The sequence below is a fragment of the Crocodylus porosus genome, unplaced genomic scaffold (genome assembly GCF_001723895.1).
Source record: "Crocodylus porosus isolate Cpor-Errol unplaced genomic scaffold, CroPor_comp1, whole genome shotgun sequence".
NCBI classification, from domain to species: domain Eukaryota; kingdom Metazoa; phylum Chordata; order Crocodylia; family Crocodylidae; genus Crocodylus; species Crocodylus porosus.
Window position 1 is genome coordinate 65,219,458 of NW_017728906.1, and position 15,549 is coordinate 65,235,006.

General features: G+C 44.1%; 1 protein-coding gene across 1 annotated transcript in view; it reads right to left on the reverse strand.

The window, feature by feature from the left end:
- Nucleotides 1-2,403: 2,403 nt before the first annotated feature.
- The window catches only part of BMX (BMX non-receptor tyrosine kinase), a 51,816-nt gene continuing 38,670 nt past the window's right edge, over nucleotides 2,404-15,549 (reverse strand). Inside the window, 5 exon segments of the mRNA XM_019529283.1 lie at nucleotides 2,404-3,431; nucleotides 4,249-4,406; nucleotides 6,880-6,998; nucleotides 7,503-7,567; nucleotides 11,252-11,468. Of these exon segments, the coding sequence (XP_019384828.1) occupies nucleotides 3,357-3,431; nucleotides 4,249-4,406; nucleotides 6,880-6,998; nucleotides 7,503-7,567; nucleotides 11,252-11,468 (634 nt within the window). The 3' untranslated portion in view covers nucleotides 2,404-3,356.

The following is a 15,549-nucleotide window of genomic DNA, read 5'->3' on the forward strand; positions in this document are numbered from 1 at the left end:
TGGATCTGGCTCACGGGCAGGTGGTGGCTCCAGCTCAAGCAGCCACATGGTGCTGGGTGGCTGGGGCTGCTTCCAGCATGACAGGTGCTCTGTCTCTCTCTCCAGGCACAGATGTGGAAGCATTAATCCTCCCACACTTGTATCATGCCCTGCCCCTTCTGACCAGTCAGAACCTAGCAGGTGCCAGCCACATCCACAGCTGCTCATATGCTACAGTGCTACACCTGTGGGTGCATTCAGTTTTCCATGCTGGTCACAGCCCAGAGCCCTCCCTCCCCCTGCCCCCACCTCCTCTGGAGCCCTGGCCCAGAAGCTGCTGATTGCAGTTGGGTAGTTGTGGACATAGCTGGCAGCTGCCAGGTCCAGACTGGGGTGGTGGAAAGGCATGCTAAAGCTGTGGGTGAGTGGACGCCAGTGCTGGGGGATGGGGTGAGGGGTGTTAAAGCTGTGGGTGGGTTCAGGCTTCCATACTCTTCGAAGCCCCGGGAGGGAAGGACTGGGAAAGAGAGAGAGAGAGACTTGTGGCCCTCAACAGGTCATAAAAACTCACTGTCAGCCCAAATAATTGCCCACTACTTATTTAGGTGATAACAACTGCTGCATGTTCCCAAGCACAAGCTCCCCCTCCCCTTTTAAGGAGGCTACAACCAAAAATCTGTCCCTTCCCAAACAATGCTGGTCTGGAAAGCTTTGGATATTCATCAAAAGTACTAAACAAAGCCTATGATGACATGCAGAGGAAAGCAGTGGCCATGCCTATTACCATGAAACTTGATGCTAACAAAAGAAAAACATGTGAAGACCAACCACAAGCACAGGCCTTGGACATATGAGGAAAGCTCACCAAAGGGCCACAGAGCTTACATCTGCATGGCCTCAAACCATGAGAGCAGTTTGATAAGAAAAAGGTTAAAAGTTAAATGAAAATAAGGGAAAGGCCGGGTAGGAGGGTTCACTTAAAATCAACGAAGATGCTTACTTAACTAAAACATGAACACTTTCCATATTGAATCAGACTTTAAAATGAAAATTAAAAGCAGCAAAATTTTCTATACTGATGTAACTGTCTGGTATGTAATAAATCAGCCACAAAAATGAATATTATGGCCAATATGCCTATTTACTAATGTTGCCATAAATCACCAGCTTTAATACTTTATCCAGACTCTTTGAAATACAGTTTTACATTCTTTAGCAATAACTGAAACATGAAAATGCAAACAATGCATGCAATGGACAAGGTTATATAGTATGGACTGTACTTCCCATCTACAGATTCATCATTATTACTATAATGTCAATTAAGACTATTTTTTACTTCAAAGCTATTCATTAATCATTAATGATCAATTATGACAAATATTTTGACATATCAATTATAAACACAATACAATAGATCAAATGTATAAACCTGGGTTGCTAAATTCAGGTTTTTTAATTATAAATCTAAATCCAAATCCTAAATCTAAATCCATACGTAGACACCTAAATATATGATCACATTTTCTGATGTGCTGGCAACTTGCATTCAAGACAACAGGAACTCCAGGTGCTTAGCACCTTTGAATTTTTCTATTCAGGGGCTCAAATATAGACATGGGAGCCAGACTTCCAGTCCTTTAGTATGAAAAGTTTTTTTCTTACAGTTATGACATTACAAATTGTATTGTTTGCTTTAAGTTTCTTGCTTTATGCATCAGCTACTAAGCTTTCAACTTACTAACCAAGGGTCCTGAAATTACTCAATGCTTCTTGCTGCGTGTGGTGTGTGTACATGTGCAAATGCTACTGGATGGGTTGACTCCACAGTAATTTACTGTGGAGCAAACCCACCCTGGGCAGGTATCTACATGTGAAGGTATTTGAAAGCAGATTTACTCCCACCCTGCTCTGCTCCCACTCTGCTCTGCTCCCCTGAAGCAGGGGGAGCTTCAGGGGGGCTGGCAGGGAGCACAGGGCCAGGAGACAGCTGTCTGCCAGTGGGAGCTGGAAGACTTTACCCTGCCCCTGGGAGCTGCCTCCTGCTGCTCAGGCAGGTACAGCCCATGCTGGGGCAATGTCCCCCTGCTCTGGCAGCAAGGAGCTCTTGGCCTTGACCCTGGGATGTGATGAGGAGCTGGGGCCAGGAGCTCCCTGCTGCCAGGGTAGGAGGATGTTGTCCCAGCCTAGGTTCTGCCACTGGAGCCTGCTTCAGCAGCAGGCAACTCCCAGGGGCAGGTAGCAATCTCCTACCCCCTGCTGCCTGGCTGACTTACAGCAAATTTGCTCCTGGTCGGCCGTCTACATGTGCTTTACTGCACAGTAACTACTCCATAGTTAATTTGCTACCTGAAAATGCAGGTAGAAAATTAACCATGGAGTGGACCAATGTATCGTACAGTAAGCATCTGCATATGTAGATGGTGATACTTACTGCTTAGTAAATTAGTCTACTGCGCATTAAAGCATCTTGTCAATGCGCCCATTGTCAAGGATAGAAAGGGAGTTAGAACACTGTAGTGAGAACATTTCCCCCCTACTTGTACTGCATATGCCTCACAGGATGAAATGAAAATCAAACATATGCTTCTTGGGCTAATTCTAATACACACTGGCCTCAATGGCATTTTTGTGGAAACAGAGTCACTATTTCACCTCCAACAGCATCCACGCTATTGAAACTAACCCTAGAGCCACTAGTTGCAGGCACTTGTACCAGTTAGGAATTTGACTTATAATGGGTCTCTATAAACATAAAACATACAGTGATGTGTTCTGATATGAGAAAACCTATGAAATATATATATATATTTAACAACTTAACATTTTTCAAATAAAGAAAAAAATAGTTACAATCTGGAAAAGTCTTAATATAATGTATACTGTACTGCATTTTTTGATACTTTGAAGTTCAGTGAGACTCATACTAAAAGCATCAACAATATTCTTCTACTCTCTGCTTCCCATCACCAATTTTGAAAATCACAAGAGCTTTCTAGAGCACTGGTTTTCAACCTTTTTTCATTTACAGACCCCTGTGGAAATTTCAAATGGAGGTGCTGACCCTTTTGACTTGTAAGTGTGTGTCAGTATTCACATACGTTTGATTGATCATAGTAAACTTCTGTGGACTCTTTAGGCATAGTCTGTGGACCCCCAGAGGTCTTCAGACCACAGGTTGAAAACCACTGGTCTAGAGCAAAGTTCTCTTTAGTCAAAACCTGTGATAAAATTAAAAGTTAATACAGAGCAATACTGTGGGCTAGACTCGGGCAGGTTTCACAGTCCACTCATGACTATTAGCTCACACAAAGAAGGCAGTTGATATGTCTACTAATATGCATAGTCATTTGCTCAGAATTTTTTCTTTTTCCTCTTCAAAGCTTGTCATCTTCTCTGAGAAGCTCAATGAATGACTGAAGCTGAAGAAATGTGGGGCGCTTTTCTGGTAGCTAAAAGAAAACAAAAATTTATATATAGCAGCTCAACACTGAAACTATACATTTGTTGATACTGTACTTTGCATTCATTTTTCCTGGCTACAGCATTCAGAAGTACAGGGAAATAGTAGCATTTATATGGTAGGGCAACTTAGACTTTTGAGAGCTCTTGGTGTTTTTAATTTCCTGTGTTGCTGTAGCTTTCTAATGATATCTTTTACACTTTAAAATTGTTTTTGTTCAAATACAAGTTATTTTTTATCATTTTGTGTGCTCATACAAAGCTATTGATCATCATCAATTTATAGTAGCATAACTAATGCTTAGACAGTTTCTAAACATTCAAGGGGGATACTCCCAGTACAGAGGCTGGTAAAAAGAGGTTGGAGAAAGAGGAACAATAAATCAGGCTTTTGTTTGGTCCTAGAGTCACTATAGGCAGCATGGCAGACATTGGTCCTTAAGAAGAACTTGGATAAGTTTACACTTGCAGGAGTACAAACATTAGGAGAAGCCCCGCAGACTCTAAATCTGTCCTCTACTTTAAAGCACATTTTAACATTATTTGCAAAGCTTCATTATACACTAGCTTCTGGAGGAAGGGAGGAATCAGCCAGTTACACTTCTTGTCTGTTTTTCCATGCCATGCTTCTTATAAATATTCTCCTTTCCTTCAGTTTTTTTGTTGTAGACTGTTATATGAAATCTAGCTTCTCACGATAACTGTTTTTCTGTATCAGAGAGTTTCCTGTATTAATTTTTTTGCACCTCTTCTTAATGAATCACACTAATTATTATTTCTCCAGCTCATATGGACTAATGTACATACCTCATGCCAGCAGCTGTACATTATCTGATAGATGTTTTTTGAGGCAAGCTGGGGTCGATAAAGTCGGTATCCCTCACAAACCTTCTGAATCACTTGCATATTATCATATAGCTCATAGGGTTGCTTTCCTAAAGTGAATACTTCCCACATTAAGATTCCTGTCAAAATATCCACAATGTTTAAAGTCCATGTCAAGACATTAAAGCAATACCCATCCAACACAGTGATAATAACTGATGAGACTTTTACTAGAAACATTTTCCTAGCAGATTTACAGGGATGAATGACAAATGGTGCTGGTATAATTCAGCCTATTCTCAACTATAAAAAAATTGCTGTTGTAGTGATAAGATAAGGTTGAGTGGTACAGATGCATGATGGATTTGTTCAAGAAATCACAGTCTAAAAAAAACAACTTATATAACGTTATGAGAAGAAAAGTGACACAAAACCATTACTAGGGGGGTTTTGTAGAAGAGTGGCTTACTTGACTTAACTGGTATTTTAGTGAGTGGCGCTTGCTTGCATTCTTTTAGTATTAGAAGATTTAAACAAAATTCCCAAAAGGCCGTATAGTGGTTTTATATCTGCCATACTTAGCAATAAAGCCTGAGATCTCTAGACTCTATTAAGACAGAGGGACATATTACCATCACAAATATCACAAATTGATGCTTTGTGATAATTTTGCAATAAAAACCTCTAGGGCTGGTGAAAATTGAGCGACATTCACGACAATTACAGAGTGAATTGTTTCTTCATCACATGCAATATTCCCTACAGTGATGGTTTTTGAAGTATTCTTCTTTTTGTGTTCATTTCAGAGCAATTGGGCCTTGACTTCCAAGAGAAGTGGTGCTGGCTCTTACCCTGGGGGTCTTTAAGAGGAGGTTAGATGAACACCTTGCTGGGGTCGTTTGACCCCAGTAATCTTTCCTGCCATGGCAGGGGGTCGGACTCGATGATCTACTCGGGTCCCTTCCGAACCTAGAAACTATGAAACTATGACTCCTCTGATTCTTCAAGACATGAGAATTACAGTAGGATAGTAATACCATGATAAACAGAATCTGGATTCATGATTTCCCTGTGATTCTCCTGTCATTTCTAAGGGCCATGCCTACACTGCTTCCCCAGCACACCTGCTACACTGGAGCAGTCCTTTGCCACCTACTCCTGCCCACATGTATGAAACCCAACAATGAAGCAATCAGTAGCTAGATGATTAGACTTTGGAACTGGGTGTTCATTGTGTTCTGGCAAAGACCTAACATGAAAAATTTTTTCCAGCTATATGAGTTTGTCTAATAAAAGATATCAGATTTATCCAAAGAACCTTGTCTCTCTATGTGCATAGACCAACCCAGCTACAACCTATGCCAGGGGTCAGCACCGCACTAAAAACTTTCACACTACAGCAAACTATACATTTGTTGATACTGTACATTGCATTCATGCATGCCGAGCATAGCATGTGAGGCCATTTCGTTTGGCACACCACAGCCATCCCTGGCTCTGGGTAGTTCCCAGCTCCTGGCTGGCAGCAGCTACCCCAGAGCTGGGGCTGGCTGCAGCCGGAAGGCTGCAAACAGCTGCCCCGGGCTCTGGATCCCCAGCATCAGCTCTGTGCCAGCGCATGCGCCTGCGCCTCAGAGCCAGCAGTGGGGGAGGGGCCTGAGGCAGCGCAACCCCAGTCTCTCCCCCGCTTCTGGCATGGAGCTGGTGACTGGGCTCTGGAGCCCTGTGCAGCTGCCTGTAGCCAGCCTGTGGTCTGGGCAGCTGCAGCAAGCAGTGGGCAGGCTGCAAACAGCTGCAGTGGGCTCCACAGCTCCGGCATCAGGTCCATGCTGGTGGTAACTGCATGTCCCAGTATGTGCTGGCACAGAGCTGATGCCGGGGCTCCAGAGCCCAGCGTAGCTGTTTGGAGCCTCCTAGCTGCAGCTGGCCCTGGCTCGGGGGAGCTGCTGCCAGCCAGGAGCCCAGGGGGCAGGGGCTTTGTGTGGGGGGCAGGGGAAGCAGGGCTGGGGGCAAGGGGCACAAGCAGGGCATCCTGTCATGTACTCCCTTCCCACATTTTGCTTTTCTGGCATCCTGGCACTCCTGCACCTTCCAAGGTAGGTGCTGCGGGGTTTTTCGGCACTCTGGCCAAAACACATTGCCTACCCCAACCTATACCCCTGAAGCATAACAAGCGTAACCCACGTTTACTCAGGCTGGAGCTCTGGCCCCCTCTAGTGGTTGGCTCACATGAAGATGGTTATGAATCTGTTATAGTCTTTGAGGTAAGGAGATAGTTCTTTTTAATTTGGACAGCAGGGACCCAAGCTGTAGAGCAGGAGGTCTCAGGTTTGGGCCCTGCTGTCAGCAACTCACACTACAGTACCGCATTAAAAACTTTTTCACACTACATCAAAAGAAAACTATTAGGACTATGGCAGTATAACACAGGGCACAGTTTGATCTACTGTTGTTGCACAGCAAAGTTAAGCAGCTACAAGCAGTGAGTATTTTTGTAAATCTTTGAAGATAGTTGTTGGAGTCTGTTTCTTTTAGCTTTTCAACTCTGAAATAAAAGCTGCATTTTCTACCTTATTAAGCTCCTGCATTACACATAGCACCTCCAATACGTACCAAAGGCCCATACATCTGACTTGCTGCTAAACTTGGTATAATGGAAAACTTCTGGTGCTGACCATTTTACTGGAAACTTAGTTCCTTGTGAACTTACATATAGGTCATCCAAAACATACCTGCAAAGCAAGATCCAATCTTCAGGTTATGACAAACTCACAGCGCTATATTGCTTACTGCATTTTCCTTTAATGTTATTAGAACAACTATCCAAAAAGCTTCAAATTAGGCTGAAACCCAGACTTTAAGAGGTGAGGAGATAGAAACTCTAACCTTATCCTACACAGGCAGGTCACTACTACCAAATTATGGGGGGACCCTTTATATCTTATTGCTTTGTAGAGCTGAAGGCAACAGAAATCCAGACTCATGTGGCTATCTCAGAAAGGGACCATTAAAGAAACTCTCTCACCTACAAAGTCCAAATGTAGGGTTTCTTTAACATCACACTGAACACCCTGGAATGAGTTATAATTATTAACTCTCTACAAGACCTGGGGCTTAATTTTACTAGTAAACAATTCATTAACTTTTTTCATGGCAGCACTAGCTGATTAATCAGAATAAACCAAGTATGATTGAAATTACTGCACCCTTTGATAAAGATTCAGTCTGTAGCTTACCTAGCCATTCCAAAGTCAGATACCTTCACAGTAAGATCATTGTTAACCAAACAGTTCCTTGCAGCCTTTAGTGGGGAAATTATAAAATAAACTGAGTAGTCAAAATCAAAAACAAAACAGGTGACATTACCATTTGTTTACTCAATATAAAATGATGCCCCCCAATAATTAGATTATATATATGGAAAATGTATAAATTTGATACATATTTCCAAGTATAGAATCTAAGTATTGGAGGTCTGCCTTGAACATGTCCCCTTCCCACTGCTTTCCCAACATGTCCCCTTTCCCAATAGGGAAAATAAATGTGGGATGGCAGGTAGCCCCTTTACACTATGCCCCACCTTAACTTCTTCCTCCTGCAGCCCTCTGTCCACTCCTTACTGTCAGACCCCACTCTCCCTGAGTATATGCAAGTGAGGAACAAGTCTGAAAACACTGACTTTGAAATAAACATGGTGGTAGCAATTTGTACTTATATGTACTACAAACTTTTTTTTGCTTTTTTTTAAAATACTTTTTATGTTCCAGGTCAAATTAACCAAAACAGTTCTGAATCCTACCAATTGAGCAAAACTCAGTCATTCAAATCCATGTGGTGCTACCACTGGTAAGTATCCTCTTTCCCAGACTTTTCAGCCTGGGACTTTAGATACTTCCAAAGCCATGGCAGGAATCCTACATAGAAGCCCAAGCCCAGAGATCTTGGGGGTTAGATACCTCCAAATGTCACTTGCCCTTAATCAACAGGCTAAAGGAGCAAGCTAGAGGGAAATCCCCCATCTCCATAAAATAGGTATGTAGCTAAGATCTTCCTATTGGGACGCTATAGTAGACTTGTAGGGAGTCCTGGCTGCAGTGCAAGACAGGTCTCCACTCCCTTCTACATGTAGTCATTCAAAGGTGAGCAAGAAAACAACCTGACTGATACTATCCTGGTACCTCCCCTGCTAGATATTTTAAAAAAAATTAAAATAAACATCTTTTATGTTTCTGCGAGATCAAATGGGGCAGCTGACATCTGACGTCCAAGAAAAGGCCAATCTCCTAAATGACTTTTTCATATTGGTGTTTCACCCTCCCAAAGGGGATCACACTGTCCGAAAGGACACAAACTATCCTGGGAGCACGTGGCATGCCCAAAATTGATGTGGATCAGGTGAGGGAACACTACCCCCTCCCCACCACAGTAAACACACAACAGTTTACAGCACTTTAGACATTTTGCAGACTAACATAAAATCTCCTCATTTATATGCTTTGACATCTACTGTGTCCGCCATCTATATGCTTCTTATGGAAATGGGAGGCTTCTCCCTAGCTTGCTCCTGTGGTCATATGGCTCAGGGTAGGCGAAACTTGGGGGCATCCGAACTCCAAGCCTCCAGGCTGGGGCCTACACATAGGATGCCCACCAAAAGACATTGGAAATATCTGAAGCCCCTGGTGGAGGTGGAGGATATTTGCTGGTTGTAGGGCCACTTACAGTTCTGGACTGACTCGTGGATTTGGACTTGATTTGGCTTGGAACAGGAAAAATTTGTTAAAAAAACAAAAGGGTTGCCATCAGCAGGGGAGGGTGTCAGGGTTCACTCTGGCCTAGTATTGCAATACCTCTAAACCTGGTACTAGTTCTCTGTGGAACACCCACAGAATTTTTTTTAAAAGGAAAAAAAAATGTTTCCCATCAGCATATTATTTCCATATAGGACAGGAATGGGTTAAGTCTAGCCCACAGGCCAGATCCAGCCCATGGCAGAGTCTATTTCCCAGTAGCCCCTATGGCAGCAGCTCTTTGGGTTGCTGCTGCCAGCCCCAACCCCATTGCCTGGGCACCCCAGATCATCCTCCCTGTACCCACCATTGGGGGTAGGACCCAAACGAGCAAGGTGGCTGCAGTGGGGTAGTGGCAGGGAGCAAGACAGGTGGGTAGGGCTGGGGAAACCCTGGAATTTTGGGGCTGTGTCAGTGTGGGGCTAGGGCTGGGGCTGGGACAGAGCTGTGATCTGCTGCCTGCATGCCCCTGTGATGAGTACAGGTTCTCTAGGCAGGGGAATGCAGGGAGCAGATTGCAGTTCTGCCCTGGTCCCCTGCTGTCGCTGCCCCAGATTGTTGGAGCAGCTCCCCACCCAGCCTATGGGGCTCTGGCCAGTCTCCAATAAAGACCCCAGGGGCGGCAGAGCTGTGATAGCACAGGACCTAACAGTATGGGGCTACACAACTGAGGCTCTGCCCAGGACTGGGCCCAAACTCTGAGCTATCATGACCCCATGCTTTCATGGCCCCACCACTCCCAGGGTCTCCATGGAAACTGTTGGGGAGCCACACAAGCAGAGGCTACTGGGAAATAGAGTGAGGCCACCGGCTGGACTACCCATTTTGTCTACCCCGATATAAGTCGCATTTATAGTCACAGTCAATGTTGGCTGCATTTAATCAACTTCATATTTTGTTTCCATTACTGAGCACATGCTGCTTTTAGCAGCACTTAAAATATGGGCAATGTATTTAATATGGTTTCGGTGTATATCAATGTAATATGAGGAGCTTCCTGCCCCCCACATTGATTGAGGGGAAACCCTTGTCTCATATTTGAGTAAATATGATATTTATTTTTATCCAGAAGAATTCCCCAGAACTAATGGAATTCTTCAATTAATACATGAGGAACTTGTTTCCATTTGTAGTAGTAATAGTATTAGTATTACTACTATTTCCTCTACTGCCTATCATTTATGCAACACATTTTGACTAAGTCTCAAAATGCAGTTTACAGTGGAGGCCCATATCTTCATTTCACTCATCCACATGGACGAAATGGACTTGCATAGGGATAGCCAGCAAACCCACAGCAGAGCCAGGAACTGAACTTCAGTTTCTCAAGTTGAGTCCTAGTGCAATGACTGTGTTGCTTGGGCACTCTGCATCAATGTTTATGAGCTCATTCAAAATAAGAGAAACAAAGTTACTGTAAGTGAATGCTGAGTAGGTTATTTACTATGCACTATAAATAGAATGGAATATAGAAACATTTTAAGCAGTAGTGGAAGTCAATAGGCCAAGAAGACCCCAATTCTGCAAATGCTTATTTATGCTTGCTGTGTCTTAAGGCTATATTGTCTATCTGTATAATTATTAGGTCTGGGAGATTGTTTGCATTCAAGGACAGGTTCAGTTTTTATTCCTAGCTAACCATGACTTGTAACTCTCAGGAGCAAATTTTCAAAAATTGCCTTTTTATTTAAAACTTGTCTTTTGTCCATGTAAATTGTCTGGCACCTCAGATAAAAAAAAATATGTCTATTTGCTTTGCACACACAGCTAAATGATTAAAAGACTTGAGCATATGATATTATTGTTGGAGACTCGGAGACTGGGTTGAAGGCCCATTGAAAAGTTACTCCTCACAAGTAGATTCTCACATATTGTCTCAAGGAGAAGACAACACTATCATTTAAACTTGTGAATCTTGAATATGAGCCTCTAGGATTTAGGATGATTTTTAAAATTAGTTTATAAAATAACCAATTTCTCCATGGCTCTTCTGTCATTATTTTTCAACATGCATTCCTCCATTAACTGTGAGTATGGAAATTAAAGCCAAACAGTCTTGGGTGCCAGCTCATGTACAGGGGCCTAAGTACCATTGAAACTATTTGAACCTTTACTTGCTTGAAGTCAGTGAAAGGCCCCAAATGCCTTTCAAGATCTAGACCTAAAGTCCTGATTCTGCTCTCAACAGAACTTACCAAGTCTCGATGTATGAACTGATGGCTTTCTAAGAATGTCATAGCTTCACACACATTGTAACATATTTCCAGCAGCTGAAAGGGTTGTAGTTTCTTTCCATGACTCTTCAAGTAACTAAGCAAACAGCCATTTGCCATATATTCAGTCACTATGTAGATAGGATATGTCTTTGTGCATACCCCATACAGCTTAACCAGTCTGGGATGGTTAAGTTTCCTGAAGAAAATAAATAGTTAAAAACATACATATATTGCTGTATGAACTTTGTTTCTTCAAACATCACATTGCTATTGCTAATAAAACACTTGAACAATATAAATTATTCATTATTAAATAAAATTCTACCACGCTTAGTAATCAACCAAATCACTAATTTGGTTTTGGTCAATAAACCTTTAAAACTTTCCCTTTCAAGAAGATCTTTCTTTCTTTCTATTCATTATTATGAAGCAATGGCAAAAGGACTGATGAAAATTACTATTTTATATTTCAGTCTAGCACAGGGATCTGTTGGCATATTCTTTTGTACGCATGCACTGACTAAGCACAAAAAACGAAGAGATCAGAGTGAACAGATTAGGGATTTAAACCACAAGGACTTTTACTATAAGCATGTAGCCTGAGCAGAATCAGCCATTATAACTAAGTTAACTAACTAACTGCTAGGCATTAGCTTAATGAGCATTAAGCGATTTTTGGCAGATGTCTACACGTGCACAGACTTAGCACTAAAGTTAGTGCACTTTGGTGCACTTAGTGCACTAAAGTTAGTGCCGGGTCCTTGCAGCCCTGCCATGTGCTCCTAGTGGCTGGGCAGATCCAGCACTAAAGTTAGTGCTGGGTTGCATCTACACATGTGTTAATGCACTTTAACTAATCGTGCCTAAATTTGATACTGGCATTTGCAGGTATCAAATTTAGGCAAAATTAGACTAATTTCACCATTCTAATGCAGATTAAAGGCATGCACATGTAGATGTATACCCATAATGCTCATTAAATTAGGCTAATGTTCATTGATGCATATCGCGTAAACGTGCCCAAAATGTCTCTGAATACAACTATTTTGAAAAAAACTAGTATGGCACTGCAGACATTGGAGTAATTACCTCCCCATTGTCAAAGTGAGATTATACTGAAGACGCATTCACATCTTGCTAATTCATTTTCATGCCATCCAACTTGTAACAGAAAACAGGGAATTCTGTTTGGGTCCCAGAGTGGCAAGAGATACATGGGTGTAAGCTCATCATGCCCCCGCACCCCAAAACCCCCTAGCGACCATCAGCAGCTGCAGCAGACCCCATCTGCAGAGCTGGAGGTGAGTGGGGCCTGTGGTGGGAGGGGACTAGACAGCTTCAGGGAGGCAGCTGAGAGGAGTTGAGGAGGGGCTTGCTCTGCCCTGGCTCCTACTTGGCCCAGTCCCCCAGGGAGAGAGAGGAGGGGAAGAGGGTACTCACTGGTCCTCCCCTGGTGGGGCAGGGTCCCTAACCCCTTAGCTTGTGAGGTTTGCTGCCTGCCTGGAGCTTATGTCTGGGGTGTGATGGAGAGGATCCCCAAACTTGTCCCACCCTCCAAGCACTGTTCCACGCTACTCATCCACGTGGGCACAAATGATATGGCATGGAGCAGTCTGGGTTGGGTCATGAATGATTACAGGGCTTTGGGGGCTGGGCTCAGGGGTCTAGGGGCACAGATAGCTTTTTCATTGATCCTCCCAGTCACAGGACATGGGCTCCGGAGGGAAACGTGCATCGGTGAGATGAATAGAAGACTTCGGCGATGGTGCCATTGTAAGGAGTTTGGCTTCTTTGACTATGATCTGCACTTCAGAGAGAGTGGACTGTTGGGAAGGGATGGTGTCCACCTGACCTGGAAAGGGAAGAAGCACTTCTCGGCCAGAATGGCTGACCTGGCTTTAAACTAAGACTGCTGGATCCAAGGGGGGCTTTCCCAAGAGGGTCAGCAGAGGCCCATCACAGGGTGGCTGACCCTTCCAAATGCCTACTAGGCAGAAAGAGGCATCCTTGGCAAGACCGAAGGCACCTGGGAGACAAGATCCCGGGAGCCCGTCAGTAGACGCTGACACCTTATGTTCAGTTTTACTTGTAAGTTGCAGTTAACCCTGGACTGGGATGTGTTTAGTTGCCCAGGCCTCAGTCCAAAGATGAAGGATAGCCTTGGGAGGGGTGATGGCCAAGACAACCCAACCCTTGGAGGTGGGTGGCGTGGATGAGACAGGATCATTCCAGTGCAAGACCTGTGGGGGGAGTCGAGTCCACCCCTGGCTGTGGATGTGGTGAGGGTGGGATAAAGGGGAGGTTGGAGCCCCACAGAGAAACCTAAAGTTGAGATCTCTTCCAGCCACCTACAGGGAACTGCCTCCCAAGAAAAGAACAATGAACATCAAAGATATGGCAGGCAAGTAGGAGCAGTACCTGAACCATCTCGGTGGTGCTGAATCCAGATCTCATCCTGACATCGCTGGGGGGAAAGGCATCAACCAAAAAGAGGCCAAAGCCCTATAACACCTACCAGTAACAGAGGACTGCTCAGCACTTGCCCCCACTTGTAGGGAGTGGTCCAGAAAAGTCAAGGCACAAATTGAACTCAGGCTAGCTACGAGGATCAAGGACAACAAAAAGTCCTTCTTCAAATATGTGGGAAGTCAAAAAAAGAACAAAGATAGCATTGGGCCCCTGCAAGATCAAATGGGGCAGCTGACATCTGACGTCCAAGAAAAGGCCAATCTCCTAAATGACTTTTTCGTATTGGTGTTTCACCCTCCCAAGGGGATCACACTGTCCGAAAGGACACAAACTATCCTGGGAGCAGGTGGCAGGCCCAAAATCGATGTGGATCAGGTGAGGGAACACTTTGAGAAACTGGAAATTCACAAGTCCATGGGCCCAGATGGAATGCACGTGAGAGTTTTGAAGGAGCTGGTAGAAATTGTACTCTCCTTGATATTTGAATATTTGTGGCATGCGGGCGAGGTCCCAGAAGACTGGAAAAGAGCCAATGTGGTCCCTATCTTCAAGAAAGGGAGGAGGGATGACCCAGGGAATTATAGACCAATCAGTCTGATGTCCATCCCTGGAAAAATCCTGGAGAAAACGGTCGAGGGATCCATCAATACCAGACTAGAGGAAAGCAGTGTTCTGAAGGCCAGCCAACATGGCTTTGTGACTGGCAGGTCTTGCCTGACCAACCTCATCTTCTATGGCCAGGTGACATGAGCCCTGGACAAGGGAAATGACATGAATGTCATATATCTGGATTTCAAGAAAACCTTTGACCTAGTTCCCCACAATGTCCTAAGCTGGGGAACTATGGCCTTGATCATCTTACAATCCAATGGCTAGGTATGTGACTACAGAGTTGGACCCAAAAGTACTAATTGACGGGAGAAAATTAATGTGGTGCAGGGTGGCCAGTGGAGTCCGTCAGTGCTTGGTATGTGGGCCAGTACTCTTTAACATCTTAAATTAAAGATCTGGAGTCAGGAGTCAGATGCAAAGTGGCAAAGTTTGCAGATGACACCGAATTATGGGGGAGGGCAGTCACACCACAGGACAGACTGGGCATGCAGGCCGACTTGGACATGCTGTCAAGGTGGGCTGACCAAAACCTAATGGCCTTCAATGTAGAGAAGTGTAAGGTTCTGCACCTCAGTAGGAAGAACCCTAAACATACTTACAAACTTAGCAGTGCTATGGTCACTAACACCATAACCAGAAGAGACTTGGGTCCTGATTGACCACAAGATGAATATGAGTCACCAATGGGATGCTGTGGCTGGCAAAGCAAACCAAACTCTGGTGTGCATCTACCAGTGCATCTACCAATGCATCTCAAGCAAAATCAGGGATTCATCCTCCTGCTTTACTTGGGGTTGGTGAGGCCATAGCTGGAGTATTGTGTCCAGTTTTGGGCCCCTACTTCAGGAAGGATGTAGAAAAGCTTGAGAGAGTCCAGGGAGAGCCACTCATATGATTCAAGGCCTGAAGGGGAGGCCATACGAGGAGAGGCTGGGGGATTTGGGACTGTTCAATTTGGAAAACAGAAGGGTCATGGGCGACTTGGTAGCAGCTTACAATTATATAAGAGGACCTGGGAGAACAGCTGTTCACCAGAGTTCCCCAAGGGATAACAAGGTCTAACAGCCATAAGCTCCAGGAAGGCTGATTTAGACTAGACATAAGGAAAAAATTTTTTAAGGTGTGAGTGTCCAGGGTCTGGAATAGGCTCCCCCCAGAGGTAGTGTGAGCACCTACTCTGGACTCTTTCAAAAAAC